General features: G+C 40.4%; 1 protein-coding gene across 1 annotated transcript; it reads left to right on the plus strand.

Annotated features, from left to right (window-relative positions):
- The first annotated feature begins 1,355 nt into the window (after window positions 1-1,355).
- On the plus strand, window positions 1,356-2,710 carry LOC109397239 (pre-mRNA-splicing factor 18). The gene is made up of 2 exons (XM_019669566.3): window positions 1,356-1,589; window positions 1,660-2,710. Exons 1-2 carry the CDS (start codon window positions 1,527-1,529, stop codon window positions 2,638-2,640), a joined length of 1,044 nt encoding a protein of 347 aa, XP_019525111.3. The 5' UTR covers window positions 1,356-1,526; the 3' UTR covers window positions 2,641-2,710.
- The last annotated feature ends 15,655 nt before the right edge of the window (window positions 2,711-18,365 follow it).

Consider the following 18,365-nt stretch of genomic DNA (forward strand, 5'->3'; position numbering starts at 1 on the left):
AAATGTACCGTAAATATATTGTTTTTAATTGTAATTTCACTACTGGTTATAAATTTAATCATGGTTTTGGAATGGTTCTCTTTTGTTATGTTGTATTGTTTTACATTAGATAAACCATATAATGTTATATTATCTCGTCATGTTCCTTCGATAATGGCAGTTCTAGCCAAACTAACCTAAACTCGTCTAAGTCTGAGTAGCCTCTGATTGCATTAACAGTTGAAGCTTAAGCTCCCATGTCCCACCAGCCAGATAACCGGGTTTTGCAAACTAAGCATTATTTGTGGCAACACTTTGAGCGGCATGATGGAACTATGCCTAGCGCGCTAAGTGTTATTAGACCACTAATGTAGTTGCATGAAGTGGGTGACGAGGTACATAAGTATCATTACAGCGTGCTTAACCATTATTGCAATACATATTGAGGCTCCAATTTGACTGAACTATGAAATGTGTACATAACAACTCATGAGAAAACTGTCAAGTTCGATTCAACTATAAGTTAGGTTAAAAAGCGAAGACGAACTTATTTCAGAAGTCGTTTCAGTGTCCAGTCCAGTCCTTATGTTAAAAATGTCAAAGATAAATCGCATTTAATTCGGTTGTTGTACAAGGCAATTTCACATGAGAGAAGAAGAGAAAGAATAGTGTTGAACTCATCCACTGATTTACGGTAACCTGGCCTGCGTCTTTACGGGTTGACCTACATTCGTATTCCTCTCATCGCACTCTACATACCTAGCCCACCATATCTCTTGGATATGCAGTCCTTAGGACACCTGGTTTACCACTTTATTTAAACATTTTATTGACTTTAAATAGATGTTTCAACTTATTCACTTTTTTCTCTTTCATTTCCTTTGCAACAAAAATGTCACGGACATCAACAAAACAAAGCACGGAAAAAATCATAAACTGAATAAAAAATTAAAAATGCACGGAAAAATATTGTTTCGGAATAGTGAATGGTTCAAACGTAAGAAAAACAGTATAATATATTGTTACATAAAGATCGGATGTAAATGTATAATAGCTACCAATGTGCAAAGCTTTTAGCGAACCATTCCATTACAATACACTATATTGTAGCTGGTACACTGTATGGTACAGGAATGGTTTTCACCAAATACCCTATGGTTAGTTTTTATCCGGGTGTAATTTGCAGAAGAGAAAATCGATGAATAGAACTCTCTCATGTTACTTTCGCCCTTATTTAAACTCAATCTAGATTTTAATTTTAGGGAAATGCAATCCAAAAATGGGTGTTTCAGATTTTTCGTGTATATCGCTCTAAAAATGCATTATCGCCCATTGTTGTTATGGTTTTGGATTCGAGTAACAGACAAAACGTCATCCATCCAATGATTGTTTTTGTTTACATACACTCCCGGAGCAATTTTATTCGTTTTATTTCTCAGGTTTTATTTTGCGTACTAGGTATTTTATTGAAATTTTGCTGAAATAAAAGGCAAAAACTAGATCATTTTATCGATAAAAGTACTAGTGGAAAACATTGCAAATTGGCCATGGATATATTGAAAGCAGAGATAGCTCGCAAGCGGAAACTTTTAGAAGAGAAAAAACTTGTGGTAAGTGCAAATTTCAATCATGATTTCCGGATGCATTGTAATTGCATTAACAATTTTTGATTGGTTTCAGGATGAAAAGAAAAAATATTTCAAACGAGGAGAACTGCTCGCTCAGGAGCAAGAGGAGTATAAGGAAAAATACGGCCAGCAAGCTAGCGGCAGCGGCGAGACCCAAGCAAAACACGGCGATGGAGACAAATCACCAACGAAAGATTCCAAGTTTGATTTCCGGAACCTTCCACGGTCAGAGGTGATCCGAAAGTTGCGCGAACGAGGAGAACCAATTTTGCTATTTGGGGAGTCGGAAGCAGATTCCTGCTCGCGATTGCACCATTTAGAAATTTCAGCTCCGGAAGTAAACCGTGGTTTCAGGAATGATTTCCAGGAAGCTATGGAGCAAGTCGACGAGGAATACCTGAATGAAATTTTAACATCCAATGGAACCGGATTAAGCAAAGGGAAAAGTTCAAACGAGGATTACGCTATTGATGATTCCGTGACGTACGAGTCGATACAAGAAATGGCTGTTCGTCTTGGGCGGAGCGGAAAAGAGCACGATATGCACGTAATTACCACCCTAATTCAGTTTATGCTGAAAATGTGGAACGATCAGTTGAATTCCGGGACGACTGCACAGCGTACAGCGACGAAATGGAAAATTGCCAGGGCTACATTCGAACAGACTCGTTTGTACTTGAAACCCCTGCTGCGAAAGTTGCGAAACAAGAGCATACCGGAGGATATTCTAGACAGCTTGACGGACATTACAAAGAGTCTCCTGAAAAGAGATTACATTCATGCCAGTGATGCGTATCTCACGATGGCCATCGGTAACGCTCCGTGGCCCATCGGTGTCACTATGGTCGGAATCCACGCTCGTACGGGACGAGAGAAAATTTTCTCGAAAAACGTAGCCCACGTAATGAACGACGAAACTCAGCGCAAATACATCCAAGGGTTGAAACGGTTGATGACCAAAATGCAGGAATATTTTCCTACCGACCCGTCTAGATGTGTAGAATACGTTAGTAAGAAAGATAGGGTAGATTAATTATGCTTATCTTCTGTACCTCGATGGTAGATTCATTACATATTATTTAATAAAACCATTGCTGACTACATTTAAATGTTAAATTCAATTGAATGGTCTTTCACATCTGAGCTCAATCCATAGCAATAATTTTGATTTTGTACGAGTTTAAAATTGTATATTTCACAGCACGGTAGCATGAAGTATGCATTGACCCTCTCTAGCTATAAACGAACGCAGCTGTCGAGGGTTAAGCAATACAGTGCGCTTTAATTTTGACGAACTCGAGACAAACATAATTAGTTAGATTAGATCTTCCAACTAGAACTTAAAAGTACCTACTAACAGTAGACTAACCCGAGGAATAAGTTAATTCGGTGGAACAAGATTTTAGTGATGGTATTAAATATCCAAAGCGTGTTTATTAGTTCAGGTTTGCATCAAAACTGATCCAATCATTTTATTCTCCTGCTTTTATCTACAGATCAATCGATCGAGTACATCGGTTTCCGTTAAACAGCACACTCGGCATTTTGCTAAGGGACACATTCTACGGGCCCCGTATCATCAATACCAATTTTTCAAAGTTGAGTTATGGCATTGACCGACGATTAAGATTAACATTAAAATCGTGATTTTAAGTCATTAAGGTACACTTTTCATCCAAACTGTCGTATTTTAAACACCAAAACATTGATTTTTCAAAAGTCTTCCATCATTTGTAGATAAATGTATGTAGATTTTTTAGCATAAAAAGATTTTTAATCGGAAAACTTTACAACTCTGAAATATGGCTGATCATAGTATGGGTTTTTATTGCGTTGTAACGTCACGAAAAATCAATATTTTTAAATTTTATTCAAATATGGAAAACGTTACAAATATGAAATTTTGTATACTCTTTGTACTCGAAAAGATCTTTCAAATGAGACTAAAAGAAAGAAAATTGGTTCACGGAAGCCTGGGTTTCACCTGGTTAAAGTTTGCGTTGTAACGTCACGAAAAAAAGTTTTGTGGAAAAGACCAAATCTTTCTGGCTTGGACGGCGTCTGAATTGGACAAACATAGTTCTATATTCGAAATAGTTTCGTTCTCGTTGTGTATGAGCACTTTTTCAAGATATCGTTTATAAATTGCGTACCATTGCCCGTTCATAAACTACGTAGACTTTTGAAGGACAGGGGAGATGGTGTTTGGCCAAAATCTACGATGTTATAGTACTGCAATATTGTACATTTTTTTTAATCGTAATCAAATACCACTCAAACCGAAAATTTCGGTGACATCAGTAGCCAACAGACGAACACAACTGACGAAATTACAAAGTTATTAAGTGGGTCAAAGACTTACAGTTGATGGATAGTTTGATTTAAAGTGCCACCAACAGGCGGCGCTAGAGAACTTACAAATTTTAAATGTCATGCATCTCAGGATCCCCTTTACATAGAAATACGATTCCTTCGGCTAATTTGTTTGGTTAGTAGAGAACTTGCAGTGGATTTACCAATAGATGCGAGATTTTGCCACTAGAAGACGTTAGTTTCCATTTTGCAAAAGCAGGCAAGGGATTAGAATTTCTTGAAAAGTATTCTACAAGCTGGAACTTTTTTCACTTTGGACATATTGTATTCGAATCAAATTGTAATCAAAGATCAATACATAATTCTCAACTTTCAAAATTTTAATTTGATTTGATTCACTTATTCCTAAGATATAAGAGTTAAAAATATATACAACAGTCAAAAATATGATTCTGCTTAAAGCGCTCCATCTTTGTGTAGATGTCCAAATTTGTAGAAATTACAGATAACATGATGAGGAACTATCAGTCAAAATTTGAGAATGTTTGATATATTTTATAAAAAAGTTACGGCTTGTTGAATGTGTTTTGAGTATTTAATATAATTGTCATGCTTTCGAAAATTTGCAACTACCACCACTGTGTGGCAGAAATTAATACCATACGACTATTAAACTGAAAGTCCTTGATCTACCAAACAACTTTAATGAAGCAACCATCTTTTCAATTAATCACGATCCTGAGATAAGTAAAACTAAAAATGTGTATGCCCTCTAGCGCCTCCTAGTGGAAGGATTTGAAATCATATGGCCCATCAACTGAAAGTTCTTGACCAGCCAAATAATTTTGTCGAGGACACCAACTGTCTAAATAGTTAGGATTTTGAAATATATTGGATGGATATTATGTCAGTGTTACATCTATTTTTGATATAACAAGAATTGAACGAAATTGAAACTCTTATATCTCAGGACTCTAATTATTTAGACTTTAGGCTTTTAGAATGTTGATGTCTTTGGAAAAGTTGTTTATCTTGTCAAGAATTTTCAGTTTAAAAGCCCATTGGTTCAAGTTTCTAACTGACTAGTGATAGTTGAAATTTTAAAAAATCATGCACTTTATATTAATTCAAAAAATATTCAACATGTTGTAAATTTTTATAAAGTGTCCAAAAATTTTGCCAAAAAATAGTTTCTCAACTAGTCAAAATTTGGTTGAAAACTTTTTGAAAAGTTCTAATCGTTTGTGAACTATTGTAAACTTTTAATTAGCGTCACCCAGTGTGTCAGAATCTCACATCCAATAGTAAATCAGCTGTAGGTTTTTGACTTATCAAACAACTTTGCCAAAGACACTAACTCCCTAAGTAATTATGACTCTGACATATATAGGATGTTTTTTTTTGTAAGAATTAGAAATCTCTGGAATCACAGATATCGATGCCCCTAAGTGGTATGTAGATCCTCAGGTATGTCTTTGGTTCAATAACTGCTCGCACATCTTTTTTTTTTTTATTCTTAATCACTTAACCTAATTTACAGCTCTTTTGTCCACTTGGGCACTACGTGAGCGATTCCAATTGGACGCTGCACTTACACTTTTGTACAGCGCCTACATGTATTCTAATCTAATTCAACTGTATCGAACTGGTGCCTTGTGCTGCTTCAACTTTTCTACCCTGTCCACGGTAGAATGATGAGCACGATGATGCTGGTGGTTGGCTGCTGTTCCTTTTCCAGTCCAATTGAGGGTCGTCCATTATGAGTTGCGGTTCGCCGATATCCAAATTCCGGGTCCGTTAGAGCTATATGCTCCGAAGAGGGTCAGGTGCCAGCTGCTCTCGGGGGGAAGAGCAACTGACGAAAAATTGCAAGTGTCGGGGCTGGGTTCGAACCCATGACCATCCGCTTATGAAGCGAACGTGTGGACCACTGCGCCACGGGCCCCGACAGCTCGCACATCTTAAAGCGTTTTTAATTGAATCAATTACATTGCATAAATTATTGAAAAAATGTTTAATTCGACGGCGTGATTAGTTTTATGCTGCATAATCTAAATATCTGGAGGTGCGAAGTAATGAATATCAACGTTTAGTCTTTGTGACAAAATTAGATGAATATGGGTGATACTAGGCCGAAGATGGGTACCATTAACCTTCATGAAGGAGTTTTCATACTGCTGATAGCAAAAACTTGGCCCTCTGAGCCATTTATCACAAAACGGATTTTCAATAGAATAAAGTTGCTCTTGGAGCAGTGAAGATAATGCAATGATATATTCACAAATTCGGGCAATTTTGGCTGATTATTCTGATTCTAACATGATGTGCATTTTCGTGACGTTACAACGCGAGCAGAACCCTGTTTGAAACTGAACGGGCGTTGTAACGTCATGAAATGTAAAAGTCGATTATCCAAAAACAAATCCGAAATTTAAATTTTTTATTCCATTGAATTGAAAACCAAACCAATAAATTTCAATGGTGAAAAAAAAACAGAATATCATAAAAATCCGAGCAGATTTTTTAAGATGTTGGTAGCGCGTTAGAGGGGGTCGGATTCTAGCGCGTTGTAACGTCACGCTACAAATACGTTTTTCTTATGAAAACTCAACAAATATATCAGAAATTTTACAGGGAATCCGAATATGAAAAAATATTTTGAGGTTTAAAATCGTTTTCATGAGTTATAGTGGAAAATCTGACTACGAATGCGTAAAAACGTTGTAACGTCACGGTAGAATGTGTCATTACCAAATCCTGGCGGGATATTACTGCAAACTTTATTCCGAAAGTGGGTCGTGCGTTGTACCGTCAAGGTACCATTCACCGTGGATCTAAGAGGATTCGGGGCAAATAATGGCTGTCATTTGACACCAGTCTTATAAATATTGTTGGTACCGCTTTTAATTGCCTTCATTATAGGTTAAAATTAAAGCAATATCCACAGAAGTACAAAATTTTTCACAAAATTTGGTGATATAGTACAATTAGTAAAGGGTAGTAGGGTCGCCTAATACCGTGGTAGGTCACCATTCACCGTGGTAGTAGGGACCCATTCACCGTGTATGAGAAATTTTATTCTACTTTGTTTAAAAATGATCAAAACAACCCAGCCAAGGGAATTTTCTTCGTTTAAATTCATTTCAAGTAATAACTTGCAAGATTTTATTAGAAAAACGAATGTTCAAATTTTCGATTTTTTCTTGATATATGGGACAATATGGGGCACGGTGAATGGAGACCATTGATTTTTAGGGTACCCATTCACCGTGCCTTTTTGTTTCAATTAAAAAGTACGAGTAATCGTACTTTCTTGTTAAGCTTACTTAGGTAAGGCAAAATACATACCTGATATGTGAATTTAATTGCTTGTTGGTGGAATAAAAACGTTACTACATTTAGTTTATCGCTTAAATCACCTTAGCGCAGTTTTCGTTTTTTCACTATGAATGCAGTGAACGAGCAGAAACCCGCTTAATGTAAACACACTTTAGTGTCAAAATGATACTTTTAAATGTTTCTAATGAGCGTTTTGATATGGTAACAATACATTAGTGTTGTATTGGTGAAATTGAAGGGAAATTGTCATATCATTCAATCATAATATGGAAATAATGAAAAAATATTCGAAGGCACACGGTGAATGGAGCCCCCACGGTGAATGGCGCTTTGACGGTATGAAGAAGCAAAAAGTTTCAATCCGTGATGTTCATTTGGCCAATGTGCCTCTTCATGTGAACCAACATGCTTACCAATCTGGAATGTCCACTCAAGAGTCCACTGTGACTCTTTTACACAAAGTTGTTTACGATATCGAGAAGGCATTCGCTCAAAAGAAATCATGCTTGGGTGTTTTCTTAGATATCGAGGGTGCCTTTGACAACGTGCCTTTCGATGTCATATTGGAAGCCGCATGGGGTCATGGTATATCTACAATGATTTCCAAATGCATGCACCAAATGCTTAAAAACAAAAACCGACATCTCTTCTCGACATTACGTCAAGCGGCGATTAGGAAATTGAGTGTTTGTGGATGCCCCCAAGGGGGAGTCTTATCACCACTTTTGTGGAATCTCGTAGCAGATACGCTGTTGAGGCAACTCAATAATAGCACTTTCTTGCACTTACCGCCTATGGGTACTCGGTTTACTAGAGGAAACTGTTGTGAACCGCACAGAACACAACCTCGTTGTTTCCACTTTTGGTGAATTAGGACAAAGTTGTCTCCAAGTGATTTTACAATTGCTTGTAATTGTCCATATATGACATTTTCCACGAAATTCCCTTCTCGGGAAGAGTGGTCATCTGGATATTTGGAGAGAAGTATTTCAGACGGCATCGTGGCTCCCTTCTCGAAGGTCGAGCAGGTGCTGGTGTTTATTCTCGTGAGCTAAGGCTGCATCAGTCACTTGGTAGACACTGCACCGTTTTTTAGGCCAAAATCTTTGCTCTAATGTGCGGAGTGCAATCAGTACTGCGGCAGCACATAATGGACAAAGTAATATACCATGATTTCTGGTGAAATTGATCACTTTCCACAGTTTTTGGCTTCTAATTTTTCAATAGTTATCAATATGATCAAACTCAAAGCTTTAAAACAAGTACGACCACGGGAATCATCAGTCAACGAGGTTGAAACTTGTACTGCAAATCATGTTATTGCAATAAATATCATTTACAATAAAAAATCAGAAAATTTAGTTTCGGGGTGAAATTGATCAGTCTGTGAAATGTCTTTGTAAGTGTTGAAAATAAATTTTCCATCTGAATTAATCACCCCAGAGTGCGAAAGGCTTTGTAAAACTTATACAAGTTAAGTAAATTATTAATTATTCAAGTTTAAGGTTTGATAAATCTAAAGAAAACGCCTAAAAGTATGCAATTTTCATACTAAACAAGTCATTACTTTAGCAGAAGTACAATTTTATGCATCAATATCAATATTTATAGAACTTTTGATGACGACATCGGATTCAGCGAACATTTGGCAGCTATAAACATTCATTCGAATATTTATTCCATGTGCGATACAGCTACGATAACAAAAGTTTAAAAGTGCCTTTGAAAATCGCCAAACACGCAGTTTCGGAAAATATTAAATTTAATACAGAAATATGTGATTAATTACACTAGTTTACAGCATTTTTGAACTCGGTAAGCTGATGATCATTTTTGGTGTAGAATCATGCCCTGAGTTCGAAAACGCGAAGGAAAAAAATTACAGTAGAGCGGAAATTTTTTCGACTTTCCATACAAGGTTGATGATTTGAAATCGATTTTTGTTTTATTTTTAAGCAACGTCGCTCACTTCACACATCTCATTCTCCGTAATCAATGCTCCGATTGAGCTGAATTTTTTACTGTAACTCGACTACATATGGTATGTTAAATTAACGTTGAGAAAGAATTTTTAGATTGTTTTTTTCTTATTGAAAAAATACATTTCTTCATATATTTTTGGAAAATTTGCTAAAATTTAAGGAGATCGTCCCAAAAACTCGCCAATATCTTGAATTTCAACAATCTAGCGCAAAACCTGCATTCAGATGATCGAATGGTATTGTATTCAGCTTTTAATTTATGGGAAAAGATTTAAAATTGGTTGAACAAAACGCAAGATATTTGAATATTGGTAAATTTCATATTTTTAGAAGTAGTAAAACTCAATATTGAGCTAAAACTCAAAAACTGCTCTACTTAAAATTTTTTGAAGCACGGTTTCGAAATCAGTGCTAAATTATACTTCAAAAATTTTGGTCGTTGACAGGAGTTCACGACTTTCGTTTTATTTTGTAAACTAGTGTTATCTGTAAAATATGTAAACTCATCAATCGATACCCCTGGAGTCAGATGATGGTCATTTTCTACAAATTGTTTTAAGTTCAAAGCTTTATTTTTGACAAATAAAAATTGCCTTCACGTCGATCAATTTCACCCCACTTGTGCAACTTCGGCCGGTAACCGGAAAATCACCCATTACGCCTGCTACTGGGAACACACGTCTTACCTTGTACACTGTTGCACTCACACTGCCGATGTGCACTGCTCAGGGTCAAGAAGGTAGAGTGGCGTACACTATCACTATGTCGCCCCACACATCCCCCGTTCTCTCTGGTGAAAGCGCTGTTTGCAGTTCAGAAGGAATTTTTCGGCCTATCTTGATGCATGGGAAATTCCTTGCCTATATCTCCCAAGAAACCGTTTTTCTTCGATCACAGTACGCAGCTGCGAAGAAATGACAGTTCAAATGGCAGTCACCGTGGAAAGTTTCTGCCAGGAATCGGTCAAGAAGTTTCTTGAGCGATTCCTTTTGAACACGAAACTGGGCTGAAATGAATAAACGTAACGTGGGTTCAACGGTTCAATTAAATAGAATAAATGCGTGTGCAGCAACCCTTGAAACATGCTGCATAGATTTTCAGAAAAAAACGATCATAGTAATCTTTTTTAAGGACATGACAGTTCGGATTATTCTCTTCAAGAATCAAGAGCAAAAATATCAAGCTCCAGGAGCCAAGAAAAGCCCCCTCAAATCAGGACATTTCTAGCAGTGCGTATTCCAAGATATTCAAGCAGAAATAAGATAACTCTCTAGCAGAAAAAGGTACATATATTCCAGTTAAAAAAACATGTATGGTAATTCAACTTTTAATCTACAGTTCTTCAATTCCACGAACGTATTCGGAGAGATGTGAAGGAGGTCGCTTCATCCGGCTGGGTCGCTCGCGAACACCATCACTGGCAGGAACATTGGAATCCGTGTGATCCTTGGCCGCTTCGGATGATGTCTCTCGCCACAGCTGAACCTTTTTGGTCTGCGAGACGTGGCGCTTCAGCTGTTGGCCTTCCGTATCACAGAGGATCAAACTTCCGTTACTCTCCTGCATCACAGTGAAACGCTTTGGGTTGAACCTAGTTTCTCCTTTAGCCCGTGACGGACGTTCGACGATGACAGTGTCACCTGGTTTCACCTGATCCGGCTTAGCTCCACGCCTGGCATCCTCCCGTTTTTTTGACGACAGTTTTGCCTCACGGTCCCTTGCCTCCAGCAACTTTTCATCATATTCAGCTTTGCCAAAATTCAGTAGTGGCAGTCCACGCTTTATTTTACGGCCAGTCAATACCTCTTCTGGAGGCAATTTTGTGATGCTATGATCTGCCGCATTGTAGGATTGGACTGCAGCTTGCAATTCTTCCTTGTAGCTTGCTCCCGTGGACAGTGCGGTACACATAGCTTTATTCACAAGCTTCATAAAACCCTCCACCAAACCATTCTGCTGAGGGTAGAATGGGGTCGAAAAGATTGTTTGGATGCCTCGTTCAGAGCAGAATTCCGCATAATCTTGCCCGTTGAAGGGTGGACCATTAACGGATTTCATAGCCTTTGGGAAACCCTCCCTCTCAAAAACTTCATCAAGTACCGCTTTGGTGTGTTCAAACTTGGTTGATTTCACGGGACGAGCTATCGCATACCTAGACCTGAGATCGATAATAACCAGTATCAAAATGCCCCCTAGTTTTTGATACGGCCCATTAAAGTCAAGAGCAATAGTTTCCCATACTCCTTTTGGGGCAAAAGCTCGCCGCATCGGAGGTGGTCTTTCCGGACGACCATTTGCGGCACAAATGGCGCACGATTTCACCCATTTCTCTGCATCACTGCTCATTCCTGGCCACCAGACTCGACTACGAAGAATGCTCTTAAGCTTAGCGTCAAGTGGATGGCCCTTGTGTGCTATTCCCAATGCTTTTTCTTGAAGCTGTTGAGGGATGACGGGGCAACCATTCTTCAGTAAAATTCCATTAGTGAAGACAAGATTGTCCGCAACAGACTTGAACTTCATTAAACTTTTTGGCCATTTATGTTCCTCCAAGGCCTGAGCCACCTATGAACAAAATCAAAATATGAATAAAATCCAAATTGCTTACATTGTATTAATAGTACAAACGCAAATTTAATATTACCTGCATAAGAGTGACATCATTTTCGGTGGATTCACGAATTTCCTCTTCAGTGAGGAACTCGACGCTGTTCAGTTCCAGACGGCAAACTTCCCATGGACTAATATCCTCCTCAAACGCGTCATCATCACCACAATACAGTCGCGACGATGAATCCGCAATGTTGTCATGTCCTCTGATGTACTCGACTTGGTAATCATATGGGCTGAGGCGTAGAGCCCAACCATCTGCTCTCGTTAAGGCTCGCTTTGACTCTTCACGGGTTCTGTTTAAGATGAATGTCATCCCTTGGGCGTCTGTACGGAGCGTAAAGTGTCTGCCTAGCAAAAAGTAGGAGAAATGCTCCACTGCCCATACTGCACTCAACGCTTCCCGCTGATTCTGCGCGTACTTTTTCTCAGTAGTCGTCAGTGACTTTGAGGCAAAGCTTATTATACGTGGAATCCCTTGGCAATTCTCCTGCACCAACACGGCACCCAATGCACTTGGAGATGCATCCGTGTATAGGATAGTCCTGTCCGACTCAGAGAAGAATCCCAACGATATCGTCGAATCTATGATGCGTTGCTTCACGAGCTCGAAAGCACTTTCCTGTTCTACACCCCAGCTCCACTTCTGCGCTGTCACCACTGACCACAAAGGTGCAGATATCTCCGCAAAGTTTCTGATGTAGGGGCTTACAAATGAAGCAAGCCCAAGGAAACTCCGAAGTTCAGACGAGGTAGATGGATGTCGAAACTTCTGCACATCTTTGACCTTCGACGCTTCTATGTTGAATCCTTTTTCGCTGAGTTCGTGTCCCAGAAAGTTGATTCGCGTTCGATCGTACTCGCATTTGGAAGCATTGAGCGTAAGATTGTTTGATCTTAGAATTTGCAAAACTTGGGCAACTATTTGTCTCAACTCTTCAACTGTTTCTGCAAACAATAGAACATCATCGATGTATACGACCTTGTTCTTCACGTCTTTCAAAATACGCGTCATCTCACGCTGAAACACTGGTGCACAATTGACACCAAACATCAAACGAGTGAAGCGATACATCCCGGTCTCCGATATGAACGTAGTTAGATCGCGTGACTCTTCACTCAGTTCGAGATGATAAAACGCGTCGGACAGATCAAGTTTGGTGAAAAATTTTGCTCCATGCAACTTCACCTTCATCTCATCGATCAGCGGTAACCGGAAATACTCCCGCTTGATGGCTTTGTTTGGTGCCCTCATGTTCACCACCAAGCGGAAGCTATCTTTGCCCTTAGGCACCGCCGACATTCCACTAATCCACTGGGGTGCCGTTGTGACCTTTTCGATAATACCCCTTGCCTCCATTTGCTCCAGTCGCCGCCGAGCTTCTTCGCGATAAGCCGCTGGGATATTATAATATGCATTACGCACCGGTGGAACAGAATTATCAATGCTGAACCTTATTTTGACGCCAGGCATTTTGGGGAACACTGAAGATTCCTCACAGGTGTTCACCGTTTCTCCGACTTGAAGCAGACCCATGTCGCTGGCTGTAGCTCTTCCTAGCAACGATCTCTGGCCTTCCCTCACGACGAGAAAATCTGCCGTAACTGCTTTCTTGCCACTGTATCCAACTGCCTCTACTGTAGCACTGAAACTGCACTCTACTACCATGGGTTTATTTGTTGCATATGCTCGCAGACCAACGCTCCGTGGAGTTGAACTTTGAACAAGCGAAGCAGTGCCCAGCTCAAACTGTTTCACAAGATTATTCCAATCTTCACCGCCTACGACGTTCACATCCGCCCCAGAATCAATCAGGAATTGGATTGGACTAGATGAGCCAATGCGACAATTTACCAGTACATCCTGCATATGCTACAACGTCCAGTACGTATGCTACAACGAAAAAAAAAACGTAAGTATGCATTTGCGTAACGAAGTATTTATTGTCGATTTTGCTTTTATCACCAGTTCATTCCTTTACCTGCTCTTTACGATCCTCATTCGTAGGAGTTCCAGGGCGCTCATCTTTCACTGTATTAACACGGTCCATTCGACAAGCCGCTGCGAAGTGACCACGTTGACCGCAAGAGTTGCAGTTTCTCTTGAGAGCCGGACATTCATCTCCGCCATGAGAAGACCTGAAGCACCTCGGGCATCGGCTACGGCGACTCAAGCTGAAGTTTGGTCGGTAGGCTGCTGGTCTGTCGGACTTGAATCTCTTGGCCGGATACCTTGATGCCGGTAGGGAACTTGATCCGCGCTTATACTGAACTTCAGTGCCTCTGAACCTGGTGTTGCTTACCACGAGGGCATGTCGCTCGCCTCCAGACATTGACATTTCCGCTTGAAACGCTTCGGCTCGGGTGGCTGCTTGGACGATTGTGTTTGAATCATGATTATAGGTTCGTGCCGTCTTTATCAATTCCTGGTTGCGAAGGCCTCTCAAGAGCTGGGTTCTGACGAATCGATCCTGATCAACCGGACTGTAGTCACACAGAAGTACTTTTTCCGTAAGTCTTGCATGGAATTTTACGGCTGATTCACCTTCCTCTTGAACCATTCTAGAGAAGTCTTCGTGTTCTGCTGCAGGATCCGTCATTGCCTTAAGATGTTGATTGATGTTGTTGATGAATTGTACATAGCAGTTGTCATCGTCGCCAATAGGCCGCAACTTTGCAGCTCTCACGATACTCTTCAACTCGTCCCCCATGGACAAAAGGAGAAGCTCAACGCGACGCTTCGGATCTCTGAGGTTTGAGAGGGAAACTGCCGTTTCGAAATCATCCAAAAAGCGAGTCCATGCCTCCCACATTCTCGTAGCCGGAACATTCTTCGGGAACGGCTTGATGTTGTCCCACCGAATCAGGCTTCCTCTGGAAGACGCGCTGCACGGTTCGGTATACGGTTCAGTCGGCGGTTCAGTCGACGGCAGTGTAGGCGTAATACTTGGAGAATTAGCAGGACCCTCTTGCGAATTATGATGTGCACGACTCATTTCTTTGATGACATTCTCCAGTTCCAGAATCCGCGCTTCTAGTTCTTCCTGACGATTTGGCCTAGTGGATGAGCTTGCATCGTGATGATCTGCGTCTTCATCTTCGACGTAGGGTTGGTGATCATTCGGAGCACGAACGAACAGACCTGCTATATTCTCATTCCGGAACGGCTCTTCCTCATCGCTGTTCGGAGGGATTGGCGGTGCACGAACGTATTTTCCCGCTCGAGGCATTCCGACTGCGTTAAACGCGTTTCTCTTGATCGAAACAAAACGAAGGAAAATCCACAGCGTTGTTTGAAAGCACCAACTTTTCGAACTTGTCTTTAAAAACGGTACAGTTCCGTCTGAATTTTTCCGAGCTTGAACGTTCACTTGCTTCGAGCTACCGAAAAGAATGAAACCTACTTTATGCTTTGTTCTTCGTATGCTCACCCACACAGAGTCACACTGTGAGTGAACAGTACACTGAAAAACCAAAGCTGTCAGATTTGAGTAATTTTAGCTCATTCGAATCTTTCTTCTGAGTTCTTTTGAAACATCTTTACATTGTAACTGGGTACACAACTTGGCCTGTAGTTGCCTTTTCTTGGGGCGTCATGCGAACATCATTTCTAAGTATTCAAATTCTGGATTCAAAATGCAGTCCTGAGCTCAGAGCAGGATGAGATAAACTAACATTTGTATGCGTTTGTTTTCCCGTGTGTTCTATGTCTTTTCCATTTTCATTCACTCTTGTTTCGTTGACGTGTCATTTTTTTTTTTTTGCATGCGTACTCTCATGCAGCTTTCTGTCACCCCCATTCTTGTTTACGGGCGTATCCGCTTTCGGACGTATTTGGTCCGTTCGAATCAGAAGATTTTGCTGGCGTAAAAGGAAATACGTTCTGAAATGGATTCGATCGAAAACAAGAATAAGGGTGCCGTCACTGCTCATTAAGTATTCTGCTTCTCTTGAACTATAGTTAGCATATCGCGTAAAAGATTTTTCCTTTTCGCATTTTTCAACTTTTTTTTTTTTTTTTTTTTTTTTTTTTTTTTTTTTGCGGTCTTCAAAACGCGCACTCTCAATACCCTCCAATTTCAACGGTCCTCTCAACTCGTTGATCAATCTACTTTTCCCTTTAGATTTTCAAAAGCACAATCTGGCGGTCCTCAAAACTCGCTATTTTTCAATGCGGTCCTCAAAACACGCTTTTTTATAGCTTCGAATTTTTTCCAACTCGATGCGGATTTTCAACGCTGGCTGGCGGTCCTCAAAACTCGCCATTTTTCGATGCGGTCCTCAAAACACGCTTTTTTATAGCTTCGAATGTTAACGGTCCTTTCAACTAGATGCGAATTTTCAACGTAGGTTCAGGCTGGCGGTCCTCAAAACTCGCCCTTTTCCAAGTGCGGTCCTCAAAACGCACACTTACAGAACACATAACAAATACACTGCGGTCCTCTTAACTCGCTCTCTCTCTCTCTTTCACCTACTTTGTCATCCGTTTTGGTCTGGTTTGCGTTTTGAACTTTCCCCACGCAATGGGTGATTTCCACGGAACTGGCCAATTGTTTTACATGCTATTACAGTAATTGAATCTGTAGCCAAAACCTGCCACGGTCGCCAATGTGCAACTTCGGCCGGTAACCGGAAAATCACCCATTACGCCTGCTACTGGGAACACACGTCTTACCTTGTACACTGTTGCACTCACACTGCCGATGTGCACTGCTCAGGGTCAAGAAGGTAGAGTGGCGTACACTATCACTATGTCGCCCCACACACCACTGATCAATTTCACCCGAAATCACGGTACTTCTGTTCAGATAGCCAGGCTTCTATTAAAGCATTTGCGTCGGCCAACTCCAGGTCGAAGATATGTAGTTATCGCTTGTCGAACTCAAATCGAGGAGCTGTTCACCTTGTATGGGTACCTGGCCATTCTTCCATCTCTGGAAATAAAATGGCTGATGAGTTAGCTCGCAATGGAGCATCACATGACTTTATTGACCCTGAGCCAGCTATTCCGATATCGAAGTGTTGGGTAAAGCTTCAGATTCACACCTGGGCTGCCACTCAACACAGACAATAATGGAATAGTTTGGAGTCATGTCGTCAAACCAAATTGTATTGTACTGAGTCATCTCCAAGGGTGGCGAAGTATCGTACAAATCTGTCAAAGCAGAATTGCAGCATGCTGGTCAAAGCATTGACTGGTCACTGCTGACTCAGCTATCACAGCAGCGAATATTCAGCAAGCTGATTCATTTGCATGTGATAGCTGTGAATCCGATTATGCCGGCTGTTCGGGCTCGAAAGAAGTTGATCATCAATATTAATTTCTATTCCCGATCAGCCTAGATAGCCGTGTAGTGGCGGTAGCAGTTCCTTCAACTGGCTAAGAATATCACTACGGATTGTCTGATCCGGTGGTAAGAGTCCACCAAACAGGCGATCCCTAATTCATGGTGTCATGCGGCTTAATGCGTACCGTGCCTAAGAATGGATGGTTAGGGGGGTCTAATAAAAACCTAACCGCTAACGGTGCCTGTGGAGTACCAGGGCACCCTCCACAGTATTTTGCCCTTACTGTGTTAAACGGAGCAATGACGCAGTGGACCTTATTTTTCTCCTGTAAATAATAAAAAAAAAATGAGTACCTTGAAAATTATCCAAACAAATCTTCACCACGCGAAGGGTGCTTCAGCTGTGCTCAGCAGAAGATTTATTAGAGAACAGTTAGACGTGGGCTTAATTCAAGAGCCCTGGGTAAATAATGGAAGGGTAATGGGTTGCTCTTCGCAGAATTGTAGGATTTTGTACGACGAAAGTCAGTCTAATCCAAGAACAGCCATTTTAGTAAGTAGGGGAACAAAATTTGTCCCAATTACTGAGTTTATTACTAGAGACATTGTTGCGATTAAAATGGAGGTCCCAACAATCCAGGGAAAAACTGAGGTATGCATTGCTTCTGCATATTTTCCGGGAGACGTTGATGATGTGCCTCCATCTTTGGTCGTAAGTTTTGTTAATTATTGCAAAAAAATAAACGCCCAATTTGTAATAGGGTGCGATGCAAATGCCCACCATACCATATGGAGCAGTACAGATATTAATAAAAGAGGTGAGGATCTCCTGAATTACATTTCGTCTAATAACATAGACATTTGCAATAAAGGGAATTCTCCAACTTTTGTTAATGCTATTCGACAGGAAGTTTTAGATCTTACGCTTTGTAGCTATCTGCTATCAGATAAGATCGCGAACTGGCATGTTTCTGATGAGGAATCATTGTCAGATCACAAACATATCAGGTTCGATTATAAAGCCGGATCAAATTTAATTGAAAGCTATAGAAACCCAAAGAAAACTAATTGGGACCTCTACAGCTTTTATTTAATGAATGGAAATTCATATAAGGGTGAGCAGATCTTGTCTGTTTCACAGTTGGAAAATGCCTCTGATGAGATTATTGATAAAATGATTTCATCATATCATGCTAGTTGCCCAATCCGACAGAGGTCATCCAACA

Source organism: Aedes albopictus, chromosome 1, assembly GCF_035046485.1.
Source record: "Aedes albopictus strain Foshan chromosome 1, AalbF5, whole genome shotgun sequence".
NCBI lineage: Eukaryota > Metazoa > Arthropoda > Insecta > Diptera > Culicidae > Aedes > Aedes albopictus.